At 37.1% G+C, this 12,822-nt stretch overlaps 1 protein-coding gene across 8 annotated transcripts in view; it reads right to left on the bottom strand.

Annotated features, from left to right (window-relative positions):
- The window catches only part of REPS2 (RALBP1 associated Eps domain containing 2), a 264,518-nt gene that overhangs the window by 58,557 nt on the left and 193,139 nt on the right, over window positions 1–12,822 (bottom strand). For all 8 annotated transcript variants that reach the window (XM_045516337.2, XM_074358794.1, XM_010954543.3 and 5 more), the window contains one exon: window positions 4,694–4,755. In XM_045516337.2, coding sequence (XP_045372293.1) covers window positions 4,694–4,755 — 62 coding nt within the window. The remainder of the gene's footprint in view (window positions 1–4,693; window positions 4,756–12,822) is intronic.

Here is a 12,822-nt window from a genome sequence, read left to right as displayed (position 1 = left end):
CAGCACCTGCAAACACGAAATCTCTCTCCCCTAAAATCTCTGTCTTTCCAAATTCCTCTTGTATGCCTGTTTCTTTGCATTTGCTTTTCCTCTACAGTAATGCTCCTATCTCCTCAGCCATTTAAAAAGAAAAGTTCTCCTGTTTCTGTAAAACTCATTTAATTGGTCACCTCAGCCCTTCCATGAAGCCCTCTTGGTCTCTCCAAGCTTAAAAGTGTTGATAAAATGCTTCCTCCATCGTGCTTCCCAACCTACAGCGTTATTTTAGTACACACTGCACTGCTTGTGAAGAGCACCTGCCATGAGAAATCAGTGGTATAAACAGGAAAATTTGGAGCACATTAGTCTACAGGGAGCCCCAACTCATCAAATGTGGCGCTAATAGAACACTGAGATTATCCTTTGTACCAAAAAATATTTTCTTTATTAAAGATAATTACACTGAAGCTGTGGCTCTATCACAATCGCCGTAAAAAATGCGGCATGAGATCAACACTGTTAAAGGGATTTAGCTGTTGAAGTACCACAGACCTTAAGCAAGCAGAAAACTGACCTACAGGACAAGCATCAAGTCTACTGATAGCATTTTACTCATTTTATATGCACACAAACAATGAGCTAATAAGTTTAACTAACTCTCATTTTGACACTGCTCCATATGAAACAGTTACCTCTAATTGCTTCCGAGTCATTTACACTATGAATAAGTCTTTTTTTTTAAAAAGTGTCACCTCTGGTCTCCAGTCAGCCAAAATACCATGCCCTGGTCTCTGGCCTGTCCACAGGAAAAGGGGAGACCAAAACATTTGATTCTTTATTTGTTCACTTGGTCCTTCTTGATCTTACCTATATAGTATGAAAAATAAGATCAGTTTCTTTGAATGTATTCCTCTTCCTAACTCCAGGGCCCCATCTGCATAATTTAATCCAGATGTTCATATCATGGTGGTGCTTGGTATAAGTAGGGACCAGCTAGACTGCATTTTATGCTGAAAACCTATACCTCATCTTCCTCACTTGATAAAAGTAGAGAAAGACTTTTGGTGTATGTAGGAATTTATCTATCTATCTATCTATATCTTTGTGCATGTATCTGCAAATGTACAAACTCTCTTACATACTTAAAACCTGTAAGTATATCACTGACTGGCCATATAGTTTTTTAAATAGTTTTCTTATTTATTATAATCAAGTCTTGCCCATTTACCAAGTTAAATAATATGAAAATTTTAAATCTAAAAAATTCAAAAAACTTTTATCTTAATTTCTTCTCAAAGCTACTAATAAATATAATGATTTTAATTATTCCAGGATTCCTAGCTTCTCTCCCCTAAGTATTACAGTTCAAGCCCCTTAAAAGAAATCTCTGTAGTTAAGTATAAATATATTTTTCCAAAATTATCTTGTCTATATATACACACCAAGGAACATTCAAAAAAATTTTAACAGAGCAAAAAAGTAACTCACAGTATTTAAGTTCTCTGTAATAAAATCTCCTGTGAGGTGCTAAAAAATTACCTCATGAGAGAGTAAAAAGGAATAGAAAAGCAATGAAGAAAACAACAAACCGAAAACATGACAATTTGAAATCCCAAGCTAATGTGCAGTCAACCTTCTTCTTCATTTTCATCTCTTCTAGAGAAAACCATTGGCATAAGATATAAAAATTTAACTTTAATCACATAATATAGAGATGAGATGACAGATGAAAGAAGTTTGGAAATACTCTTACCAATACCTTAAGGCTGGTGTATAATGATGTTTCCTAACCACTAAGCCCTCAGGGTATTAATAGGTATTTTATAAATAAAGGGATGAATGGTCACACAAGCTAGAAAATTGCCAGCTTTAACAAAATTGCCCACGTTTCTTTACTGTACGACTTCAAAGCCTTTAATGGGCTCACATGCACTGTGACTCTCCCAGAGCAGATACAGAGGCGGCAAATCTGTCTCATCACAGAGCCCTGTAACATCTCCCAGAAGACTGCTTTATCACAAGTAGTTTGAAAAAGACTAGAAAATGTAGGTGCCCCATAAAGGTGGTTATATGAGTTTCTCCTGAGGCCAATATTAGGAATCTGACACGGCACAAAGACTAAACACAATCATATGTTTATTACCCAGGACTTCCTCGGTCAAACGTGTGTGTCCCACTTACATTGGGCAAAAGGGGGAGAGTAGGGAGAGAGAAGTGGTGTAGGGCTTTTCTGCCTGCATTTCTTACACACCCTTTTCTGTAATCTGAAAACTCCAGTTAGGCAGCTGAGGTGGAGGCTTGGGCTGAGCGCTGGGCTCACTGTTTACAATGTGATGGGAAATCCGGTAGACAAAGAAGCAGTCTCTTGCATTCATAGTGACTTGAGAATTTCCAGCCCCCATCAGATCCTCAGTCACCAAAACCCAAAGGAGGCAGGAAGCCCACCTTGAGCAGCTCAGATGAGGACTGCTGATAGCAGCAGCACACTGCACAACCAGGAAGTAACTATTGTCACTTGCACAGCAGGAGAAACATAAGGAGTTTGATCACAAAAGCCCTTTCAGAGAAGTCTTCCACGCAGTCATCCGGGTGGCTCTCAAGCCCTGGTTTGAAACCAGCAGCTGGTAGATAAGCACCTCCAGAATGCCCACTAATTTTGTTGTGACAAAAATAGGGTTGCTGTTAGTGCAAATCAGGAGACTCTTCTCATCTAGGTCCTCTGAGGGGGATGTGGTGAAAGCCTTGAATGCCTGAGTGATGGAGCACTGTCCTCCCATGTCCACAGACATTCTGACTCTGATGATGGGGGTGGGGGTGGCTTTTAGGAGACAGACCTCGGTTTGGGAGCAGGCTCTACTGTTTACTGGTTATGTCACCTTGGGTGACTTGCTTAACCCCTATATGCTTCAATATTATTTGTTTAAAAAATGTTATTATTTGTACCTACTTCATAGGGTTTTTGTGAAAATTAAATAATGCACGGAAAGCACTCAGCACAACGCCTTGTCGACTGAAATAATATACAACCTAAAAGCTGAGAGTTATGTTTTATTCGGAGGACATTCTGAGGACTTCTTGGGAGGCAGCCTCTCAGACTGCTCTAAGGGACTGCTCGCAAGACGTAAGGGAGGAGCCAGGATATATAGCAGTTTTTGCAACAGAGACTGGGTGGTCAGAACATCAAGAGATTACTGTTAATTAAAGAAAACCGGGTATCTCAAGTTAAGGAATTTAGCACTTTTCTATGTAGGGGAATATACAAGAGTCTGGGCTCATTGAAATCATTCCTTTGATGTGCACCTTAGCTCTCTAGGGCCAGTATCCTATGCTTCCCATCCTGAGTCTCCTCAGGATGCACTGTTGGGAGTGGCCGCAGGTTGACAGCTTGATGGTGGGGGCCTCCAGTTTCCATACTGAGTTCACCACCAGGGCTCACCCAGGGCTCACCATCAGGATGGCTGCAATGTGATGGTTTGATGGCTGCAACATCCTTTGTTTACTGATGTGGCAGCAATATTTTTCATTCACAGCCTGCTCTATTGTAGATGCTCAGTAAACAGAACTAATAATTTAAATGAGTAGAAATTATAACCAAGGAAAGGCTTATTAGGATGGAACTAAAACTTGGTAGTCAATAAATAGCAGGGACTCAGATACTGGTTGACTGGTTAATCAATCTCTCTTAAAGCTAATGCTGGAATATTGGAAAAGGGTTCTCACTTGTTTTCATGTGGGTCAGGAGGAACAGGGCCTTTAATGACTCTTCAAATTGAAGGAGGAAGCCAATACCTCATGGCATTTGCATCTGGAAGTTGAGTGGACACTAAAGACCACCTAATTCTCTAAAAGAAGGACAAGCAAACAGTAAAAGTAGTTTCAGTGACTCAACAAGTCCTAAAATGCACCATATGAAAAGGTATGCTCTCAACCACCCAGAGCAATGAGGTAGAAACTGAGACTGTTCATAGAGAAATTTTCCAACATTTTCTATAAAAAGTCAGAGAAGGTCTTTTAAAGATAGAATTTCTTCAGCAGCAATTAAAGGAAGAAGGCTCTGTAGCAACCTTTACCACATACTCCATGGATTTACTGCTTGCTTCTCATTTTCAACTCTACAGAAAGTGCTGATGAATAAGGCCAGAGCAGCGCATGCAAATGAGGCCAAATTCATTCACAGGTGAAACTGATTTTGGTGACACTCTCCCACCCCTGGAGTTTCAGTTTATTGTTCCAAGGGAAAATACCATCCTAAAAAAAGCACTGTCGGCCCAAACCACAGCATTAACCCCATGCTAAAGACCATTTATTTTAGTTTATGCAGAATTAACATAGCTCCTAAAACACTGATCCAATTATAGGCACCCAGACTGCACATATGATACAGAAAAAACCACGTCCCCACCTCCAATTGGAAAGTCGCCCCTTCTGCTCCTTTCTCTTTAAGAAAACCACATGCAACCCTCCACCGCCAAGAGTGAACTGTTTCACACATTTGCTTGGTTGCTTATTGAGGAAATTCTCCCTTCTCCACATGAGGTTGGGGGCTGGCTGGATAGGAAGAAATTCAGCCCCTGTCTGCTCTCCCTGTCCCGTCCAGACATCATCTTGGGAACCTGAGCGTCCAGTTCTGTAGCAATCAATCCTTGCCAGGAAGTGCAGTGGGAGGACAACTCCCTGCTGACAAACAGTTCACAGAAATCAACATGTCTCTTACCTGTGATGGACAAGGTCTTGGAGGGAGTGCAGGTGGTGGAGGTAACAATCCTGACTTAGAAGCTGAAAAGAAAAATACACACTGTTAAGGACCACTGAAAACAAAACAAAGCCCTCTTCACTTGTTAACTGGGAATAGCAATCGCATTTAATATGTTTCAATTTTTAAAAATCTGAGGGCTTGATTTAAAAACAAAAAAGAGTACATGCTATTTCTAATCCCTTTCCCATTTTCATCCTATCCGAAATCCAAATATTTATATAGGCTGTTGTGAATGAGACAGTATAAAAACAGTAAAGAAGTGACACCCTTTAATCAAAAAGCCTGGAACCCAGCACGGAAAAGACAGTCAATCCCTCATTATTCTGATGTTAATTATTCAGTTTCATACTCTAGGCCCTTTGGCTCTTCTTCTATTTTTCCCTAGCTCTCAGCCACTGTACTGCTCATTAGCTTAAGTAGGGAGCCAGAATCCCAACAAGGCAGTGCCCTGCCCTGTAAGTGAGTGGATCTGACAGCAGTAGAGGAGGTTGAAAATGATGGACTAAAATGATACTTAGGGACTCTTCAAAGATCTCAATTTCCTTTTTTCCCTCTGATTCTTATTATCAGGAATAACTAAATCTGTTTCTAAAATAATATGGAGCCATTTGAAGGATCTTTTGAAAGAGAGTTTTATTCTAACTTTTTAAATTTTGTGAGATACAATGAAAACTCGAGTTAAGCCAAGAATGTCTGAATTGTAACTTAACAATGAAAATAAACATCTGCTATTGAATTATAAATAAGGCTCATGACCACATACAAGAAATAACTTTATCATCACACATTGGCCAAGTTAAACCACATTCTTTACAAACTCGGAAAAGCACACTGTGCTCTATACAACTACATGCAGTTTATTTGTAAATCTGTGATATGTGTGCTAATATTTGGACAACTTTCTGTGCCTTAAAAATAAATCATAGCAATGTGCCAAAAACATAAAAGCCTTTGCATATCACTTTTGATTTGACCCAGCTAGATCAGACAAGCTAGAAGATGGAGTTCGAGAATTTCCACAAAGGTAACTCGGAGTAATTTCACAGAGATTTTCCTTCTGAGCCAGTGCATGGATATGGTACAAGCATGTGGCCCATCAATGATTTCTCTCAATCTGTCTTTCATTAAAATTTATGAAACACATCAGTGAGTCAAAACTCCAGAGGTAGTGAGACCTTGAACAGCCTCCGGTAACAAAGCATGTAGCAACAGAGAATGACAAAAGCCTCAGGAATTCTCCACCTCAGGGCCCCTACTCTATAGATCCTCATGGATTGGGCCTTTAAATTACCAGTTACTTTAAAAATAAAATGAAAAACCAAACAAAAAACAAAATCTCTGCTTACTTCTAAAGGAAAGGCCTTGCAACAGAATTAAGCGTATGTTAAAACAACCCTTTATTAACAAAAGAAGACTAAGAAATGAAAAGCCATTTAGTTAAATGACTTCTGCTTTCCAGCCAAGAAGGAATAACAGAGGCCAGATTTAGCCTTACATTTGAAACGGCCAAAAACAAACATATACATGTTTATATAAAACAACAGTTTTGAAGACACTAGGAAACCAAACAACAGAAGACAGTGATCCCTGAGAGACAGGAAACAAACAAGGTAAGCTGTGTGACTCACTGTCCCTATTTACAGCCCTGCGAATTACTAGAAACAGAACTTAATCCAGATTCATGTCTGATTAATTTCCTTTTTACTATTATTTAATTTTTTAAAAACAAATGCCCTATTTTTATAAAAGATGATGTAAGTGTATGGTTCTGAATATACTTTTGGATAAAATTACATCACTTACAAATATTAACAGCAGTTTTTCTTCTTTTCAGTATCTTGATCTATTTTTTGGTTTTGCTCTTATTTACCTGGCTAGAACATCTACTGTAAAATTGAATAATAATGGTGACCTGGGCATTTTTGTCTTCTCTTGATCTTAAAGGTAAGGCTTTCACTATTTCAGCACTGAGTATGGTATTTGCTGCAGGTTTCTTGTAGATACTCTTCAATGGATTACAAAAATTCCTACCTATTTTTACTTTTTTCATAATTTGCTGCTGAATTTTAACCAAAGCCGTATCTCCATCAGTTGAGATGATGGTATGATTTTTCCACTTACAATTTGTTAATATGATGAATTACATTATGAATTTCTTAATAATAAAACACTCTTGCAGACAGGATAACCCCAACTTGGTCAGGTTTTCACATCTGCTAGATTTAGTTGGCTAATATTTTGTTTAGGATATTTGCAACTATATTCATGAGTTAAATTGACAGGTGAGTTTCCTTTCTTATATGGCCCTCTGGTATGCTTGATTCAGCTAGAGGGTGTTCCCCCATCTCTATTCTGGAATAGGGTGTGATGTAAGATCAAAAATTGTTGCTGTTGTTGTTGTTGAATCTCAGGTAACATATGACAGCAGAACCACCTGGGCCTGCAGTTTCCTTTGAAATAAGATTTTTAATGATTTCGCTTCTCTGTTATAGGGTTATTCAGACTTTCTTTAGTCAGTTTTGATAAATGATCAAATTGTCTAGACATTTATTCGTTTTGTCTAAGTTTTCACATTTATTGCCATAAAGGTGTTCAAATCCCCCTCATCATCTTAATCTCTGCATATGTAATTTTCTTTTTCCATTCCTAATACTGCTTGTTATCAGTCTAGTTTTTGTTCATCAGTCTCACCTGACATCCATCACGTTTTATTATTCTTTTCAAAAAGCCAACTTTTAACTTTTTTGAGCCTCCATATTATATGCTTGCTTTCTGTTTCATTAATGTCTGCTCATCTCCTTCCATGTACTGTCTTTGGGCTTATCCTATTGTTCTTTTTCTACCTTAAATTGGTTGCTTGGCTCACTAACTTTCAGCTTTTCTTCTTTTCTAGTATAAGCATTTAAGGTTATAAACTTTCTAGCAAGTATCTCTTTAATATAGTCTCATGGGTTTTGATATGTGATACCATTCAGTTTCAAAATTTTCCTGATTTCCATTACAATTTCTTTTATGATGTTACCTTCTGCCTGAAGTTCATCTTTTAGAATTGCCTTAATTGAGAGTCTATTAGTAGTAAGCTTAGTCAATTTAACTTAAAAAGTCTTTATTTTGCCTCATTCTTGAAAGATGATTTTTACTGAGTATAGAATTCTAGATTGACAGCTATTTTCTCCCAGCACATTGAAAATAACATTTCACTATCTTCTGACTTCCATTATTGCAGCTGAGAAGTCAAATGTCAATAGAATCAACGTTTTTTGGTAGGTAGTCTGTCTTCTCTCTGGTTGTTTTTAAGATCTACTCTTTGTTTTTAATATTCTGCAGTACCAAACTTTACCTTGCAACTGCATGTGTATTTTTTCATCCTCTTTTTCTTTCATAAGCTGCTAAGCGTAAACTGGAATTTCTAAACCACGTGGCATCCCATTAACTTTGGGAAATTTTAAGTAATTCTTCAAATTTTGTCTTCCCACCACATCCTCTCATCTCTCCTCCTGAAGCTTTCTAATTGTGCAGTTACTAGTTTCCTCATTAATTAATGAGATAATAAAATCTTTGACAGGATATATTTTTAATTTGTATGAAAGTCATGATTTTATCTTTTTTTTCCCAAAAGAGTACTTTTAAAGGTAAAGACTGTACAGTGACTAAAGGAGGTAAGTACTTAGAGACCAAAAAATGTCAATATTTTTCTTGGTTTTTAAATAAAAGTCAGAAGTATGGGCTGTCCCTCAAAACACCTTACATTTACTCTTCTCAACAACGCTAAGAGAAGAGTACCATAGTTATTTCTGCTTTATAGATGATAAGAGGAAGCAAAATGAGGGGAAGTAACTTATCTGTATTCAAATAGGATTCAAATACTCAGGTACCATTAATGAGGGAACTAGTAAGTGGTTCTAGGTAATTTTCTAAGATCTATCGTCCAATTAACCAGTTTCCTCTTCAATTGTACTTAATGTCCTGTTAAGCCAATCTCTGAGTTAATTTCAGTGACTAAATTTTTCATTTCTAGGAGTTCTATTTGGTCTTTTTTCAAAGTGGCTTTTTCATTTTTATAATTTATTGGCTTCTTACTCATTTTCTTCATCGCCTTTCTTTCAATATATTAAATATATTTAAGTAACAGTCTGTGTCTAACAATTCCAAAATCTGAGAGTTTGTATTTTCTACTGTTTTGTTACTTCTGCAGGCTCTCTCTGATTGTGTTCCATTTCCTACAGTGTTGGCAACCTTTGACTCCGAACATAAATTCCTTGGAACGTTACCTATAGGGATACTTTGGGGCCTGAGTGGAAAGTGGGTCCCTCCTCTACTACTTCTGTCAGAAACCTAAAGGCACCATCAACCTGGGACCACTTTAAACTAAATTCTTGGCTTGATATTATGTAGGAATTTCTGCTGTCCTCATATTTTGTTAAATGTACTATGACTTCTGAGGAAACATAGTTTTTTTTTAATATAGGTGATTCACAATGTTGTGTTTGTTTCTGGTGTACACCAAAGTGATTCAGTTATACATATTAAAGATAGTAGTTTGAAAATTTAATTTCACTCTTACCTCATCAACAGAAAAGTGAAGAGAACTGTTTAAATTTTCTTGTTTAAATTTGGAACTGGGAAAATAGAAGAGTGACTAAGAGCTGAATGAGTAGTAAAGAAAGCACAGAGTAACTAAACTGTACCACAGAAGCCCCCTAGTTCTCAAGAACTGGTGACACTAAACTCAAGAAGTGGGGGTAAAACAAGGAAAGCGATAAAAAATAAAGAAAATTAACTGATAGTGGATCCTATTTTGTACCCTTCAGGAGAAGGGCGTACCTCGACAAGACCTACAAAGATCTGGTTCCAGCTATACCTCATGCTGTTTTTGGCTTCAAAATCCCTGCTACTGTGGTCCCTTCTGCCTGTCAGTGGTCATGTCCTGCCTCTATTCACCTGGATAACTCAGAATATAGTAAGTGACCAACAAATATTTGTTTGAGCTTATGTAAGAAAGAACTATAGAATTATGCTGCATACCCATATTAAAAAAAATGATTGAAGTACTTTAGGAGCAGCTAGATCCTGAGATTTTTCTCACACATTCTGCACAGTTTCAGCATGTCTCCCATTCCAGAAAAAGGCTAGAAATATTTTTTCTTCTCCAGGGAGGACACAAGGTCCAGATGAAGGTATAGGGGCCATACTGAAAACAGGGGGATACAGCAAATGTATATACTCTGGATGCTGAGACACTTCCAGCCCTCTCCCTCTCTGCTCCCAGACTACTGTCTCCACAGATTGGAATACTGTGTTCTAGAGAACTGGACCAGCCTAGATGGAAGACCTAGATATTAACATCAAGAGATCCCCAACAAGATGTTCCAGCCAGATCATTCTACCATGAAGCCCACATATGGCACATCCCATCCATTCATTCATGTCTTCCAATCAGCTTTTTAGCCCCTATTCTTACATATAAGCAGACAATGAAGTACTGCCAGATATCTGCAGAAAATTTTCTAACCTAAGACACAGCAATGAAAATAGAAAAAAATGGCCTCAAAGAAAACAGATTAGATCTACACTAGGAGAAAAAAAATTAATTTATATATTATTAATATCACTAGAATGATCAATTGGCTAATTCCAAAAATATTTAAATATTTACTGTGTGCCAGGCACTACTGTTTGAAGTGCTGGGAAAACATCAGTGGAAAAAAAAATCCAGGAAAAAAAGCCCTACCCTCACAAAGCTTATACTGAGAAGACAGATAATGGGGTAGGAGTGAGGGATGAAATGAATAATAGAGTCATCAGGGAAAGCCTCAAAAGAGATAAGAAATGTTGTTTGCAAAGATGAAATAATGAGGCACTATTGAAAAAAGAACATTCAAAAAACTAAAAAGAGCATTTAGAAATGAAAAACATGACAGCAGAAAGGGAAGGTTTAATAGAAAGGTTCAAATATAACCCAAGAAAATCTTTTAAAAAGTAGGATAATATCCAAATAAAAGTTCCACAAAAAGAAATAGAGAAAATAGCAATAAAGCAATTAACTAGTTCAAGAAAATTTCCCAGAAATGAAGAATGTGAATTTCTAAATTGAAAAAACCCACTGAGTACCCAGGATAGTGGAAGAAAACAGACTCATGGTAAGGCACATCAACATGAAATTTCAAAAAATTGGAGTTAGAAGATTTTACAAGTTTCCAGCAGTGGGTGGGAAAGGAAGGCAAGTCACATACAAAAGAGTCCAAATAGTTTTATATTTCTTAAAATATCACTGGAAACTAGAATTCATTGGAGTGATACCATCAAAATTCTGAAGAAATCTTATTTACAACTGATGACCATATGCCTGAACTAGCAGCCTGAATGATGGCTCAATTAAAGATACTTTTAGACATGAGTGTCTCAAATTGAGCACCATATACCCTTTCCAAGAAAGCTACTCAAGGATGTGGTCTACCAAAACAAGAAATTAAACCAAGAAAGAGTAAGACATAAAATACAGGATATAGGAGATTCAACATGGGAAAAAGAGGAATGGAATCCCTAGATGACAGTATAGGGAGATGTCACGATGAAAACTATGTATCAGGCATAGAAGACAATCATTTTTGATTTCTTCAAAAAGAAGAAACTAATACCTGATGTTTCAGAATTTTTTAAGAGTAACTTTAGAAAACTGAGGGAGTCTATAGTTGATTTAGGGGCAAGTACACTAAAAAGAAACAAGTTGATAATTTACTCCAAAGCAAACAAAAATCTGTGCAGCAGGAAAAGTGGAAAATTTACTATATGACTCACATAGCTAAAATAATAATATAAACAGTCTATTAATCTAACCAAAATGATAATATAACTATATTGGGAGAGTGGAAGAGGGGAGAGGTGATAGGGGAGGGAGGCAGTAGATGATGACTAAAACTGAAAAGTCAACAAGAGGTTATAAAATATGTCATGCACAACTGAAAAATTGTGCTACAGTAGAATTTGACACAACATTGTAAAATGACTGTAACTCAATAAAAAATGAAAATAAATATGAAGAAAATATCAAACACTGGTATATATAACCAATATAATCAACATAAAAATCATACATAAACAATATAAATAATCAACATAAAAAATTATGTCAAGAGTGTATTCTCCCAAATCTTGAGGTATGTCAATGGCCTTAGAGGAACTTCCTAGGCTTCAGTTTGTCCCTCAGTTCAGCATGGAGCTCTGGGCCTACCCTCTCCACAATATCAGGATATAAAGCTGTGATTCTTTACTTTTCCAACTTCTTCCCTCTGTTTCCACAAGTCAAGTCCACTGAGCTTCAACCAAGAGAAGGGAAAACTACAAGTTCGTATTCATTTCACTTCACTTCAGATTTGGAGAATCAGCAAGAAATGCCACAATTTGCCTCCTCACACACATGGCTTCTGGAAGGAGGCAGGCAGAGCCAAGAGTGCACCCCAAGCCTCAGGTTCTCCCTTAGCTGATGCTCTTTTCCCCCCAAAAAATGGCATTAGCTCACGCATCTTTCCATGTTCGGTTGCTGCTCAGAAATCTCTTCCATGTGTTTATGATTCCGTGTTCACTTCCTTTAATGGTAGGAGATATTAATCTAGCTTCATTCTACCGATTTTATGTCTAATTCAACTTTTTGTCTCCCATAGCACCTAAGCATACTACCTTGTGTTTAATAAGTATGCACACAGTGGGTGAATAACTGGAACTGAATTTAGCGAAAAATCTTTCTTAAAATATTCTCAGCCCATTAAATTAGATTCAAATATTTTATCCAGCACGTTCTAAACAATTCTTTTTAAAGTACACCCTCATGCAAAGTGAAACTGAAAAAATACTTTGGCTGGATAATCTTGTGTACACATGCAAAAGATGAAAACGTACCTGTTAATAGTATCACCTGCTTTCCCAGAAAGGAAGAGAAGGAAAGAAGAAAGGGGAGGAGAACACATTTTCTGCATACATAAAAAACTATCATTCTCATGAAGTAACTGCGAGTTTATTCCTAAAGTCTCACAGTTAATAAGGTAGGATACCAGGTATCAGTAAGGCTTTGTCAAATAAGTCTCCATCAA

This window comes from Camelus bactrianus, chromosome X (genome assembly GCF_048773025.1).
Source record: "Camelus bactrianus isolate YW-2024 breed Bactrian camel chromosome X, ASM4877302v1, whole genome shotgun sequence".
Lineage (NCBI taxonomy): Eukaryota > Metazoa > Chordata > Mammalia > Artiodactyla > Camelidae > Camelus > Camelus bactrianus.
Note: the sequence above shows the minus strand (reverse complement) of the source record. Positions and strands in the feature narration are given on the sequence as shown.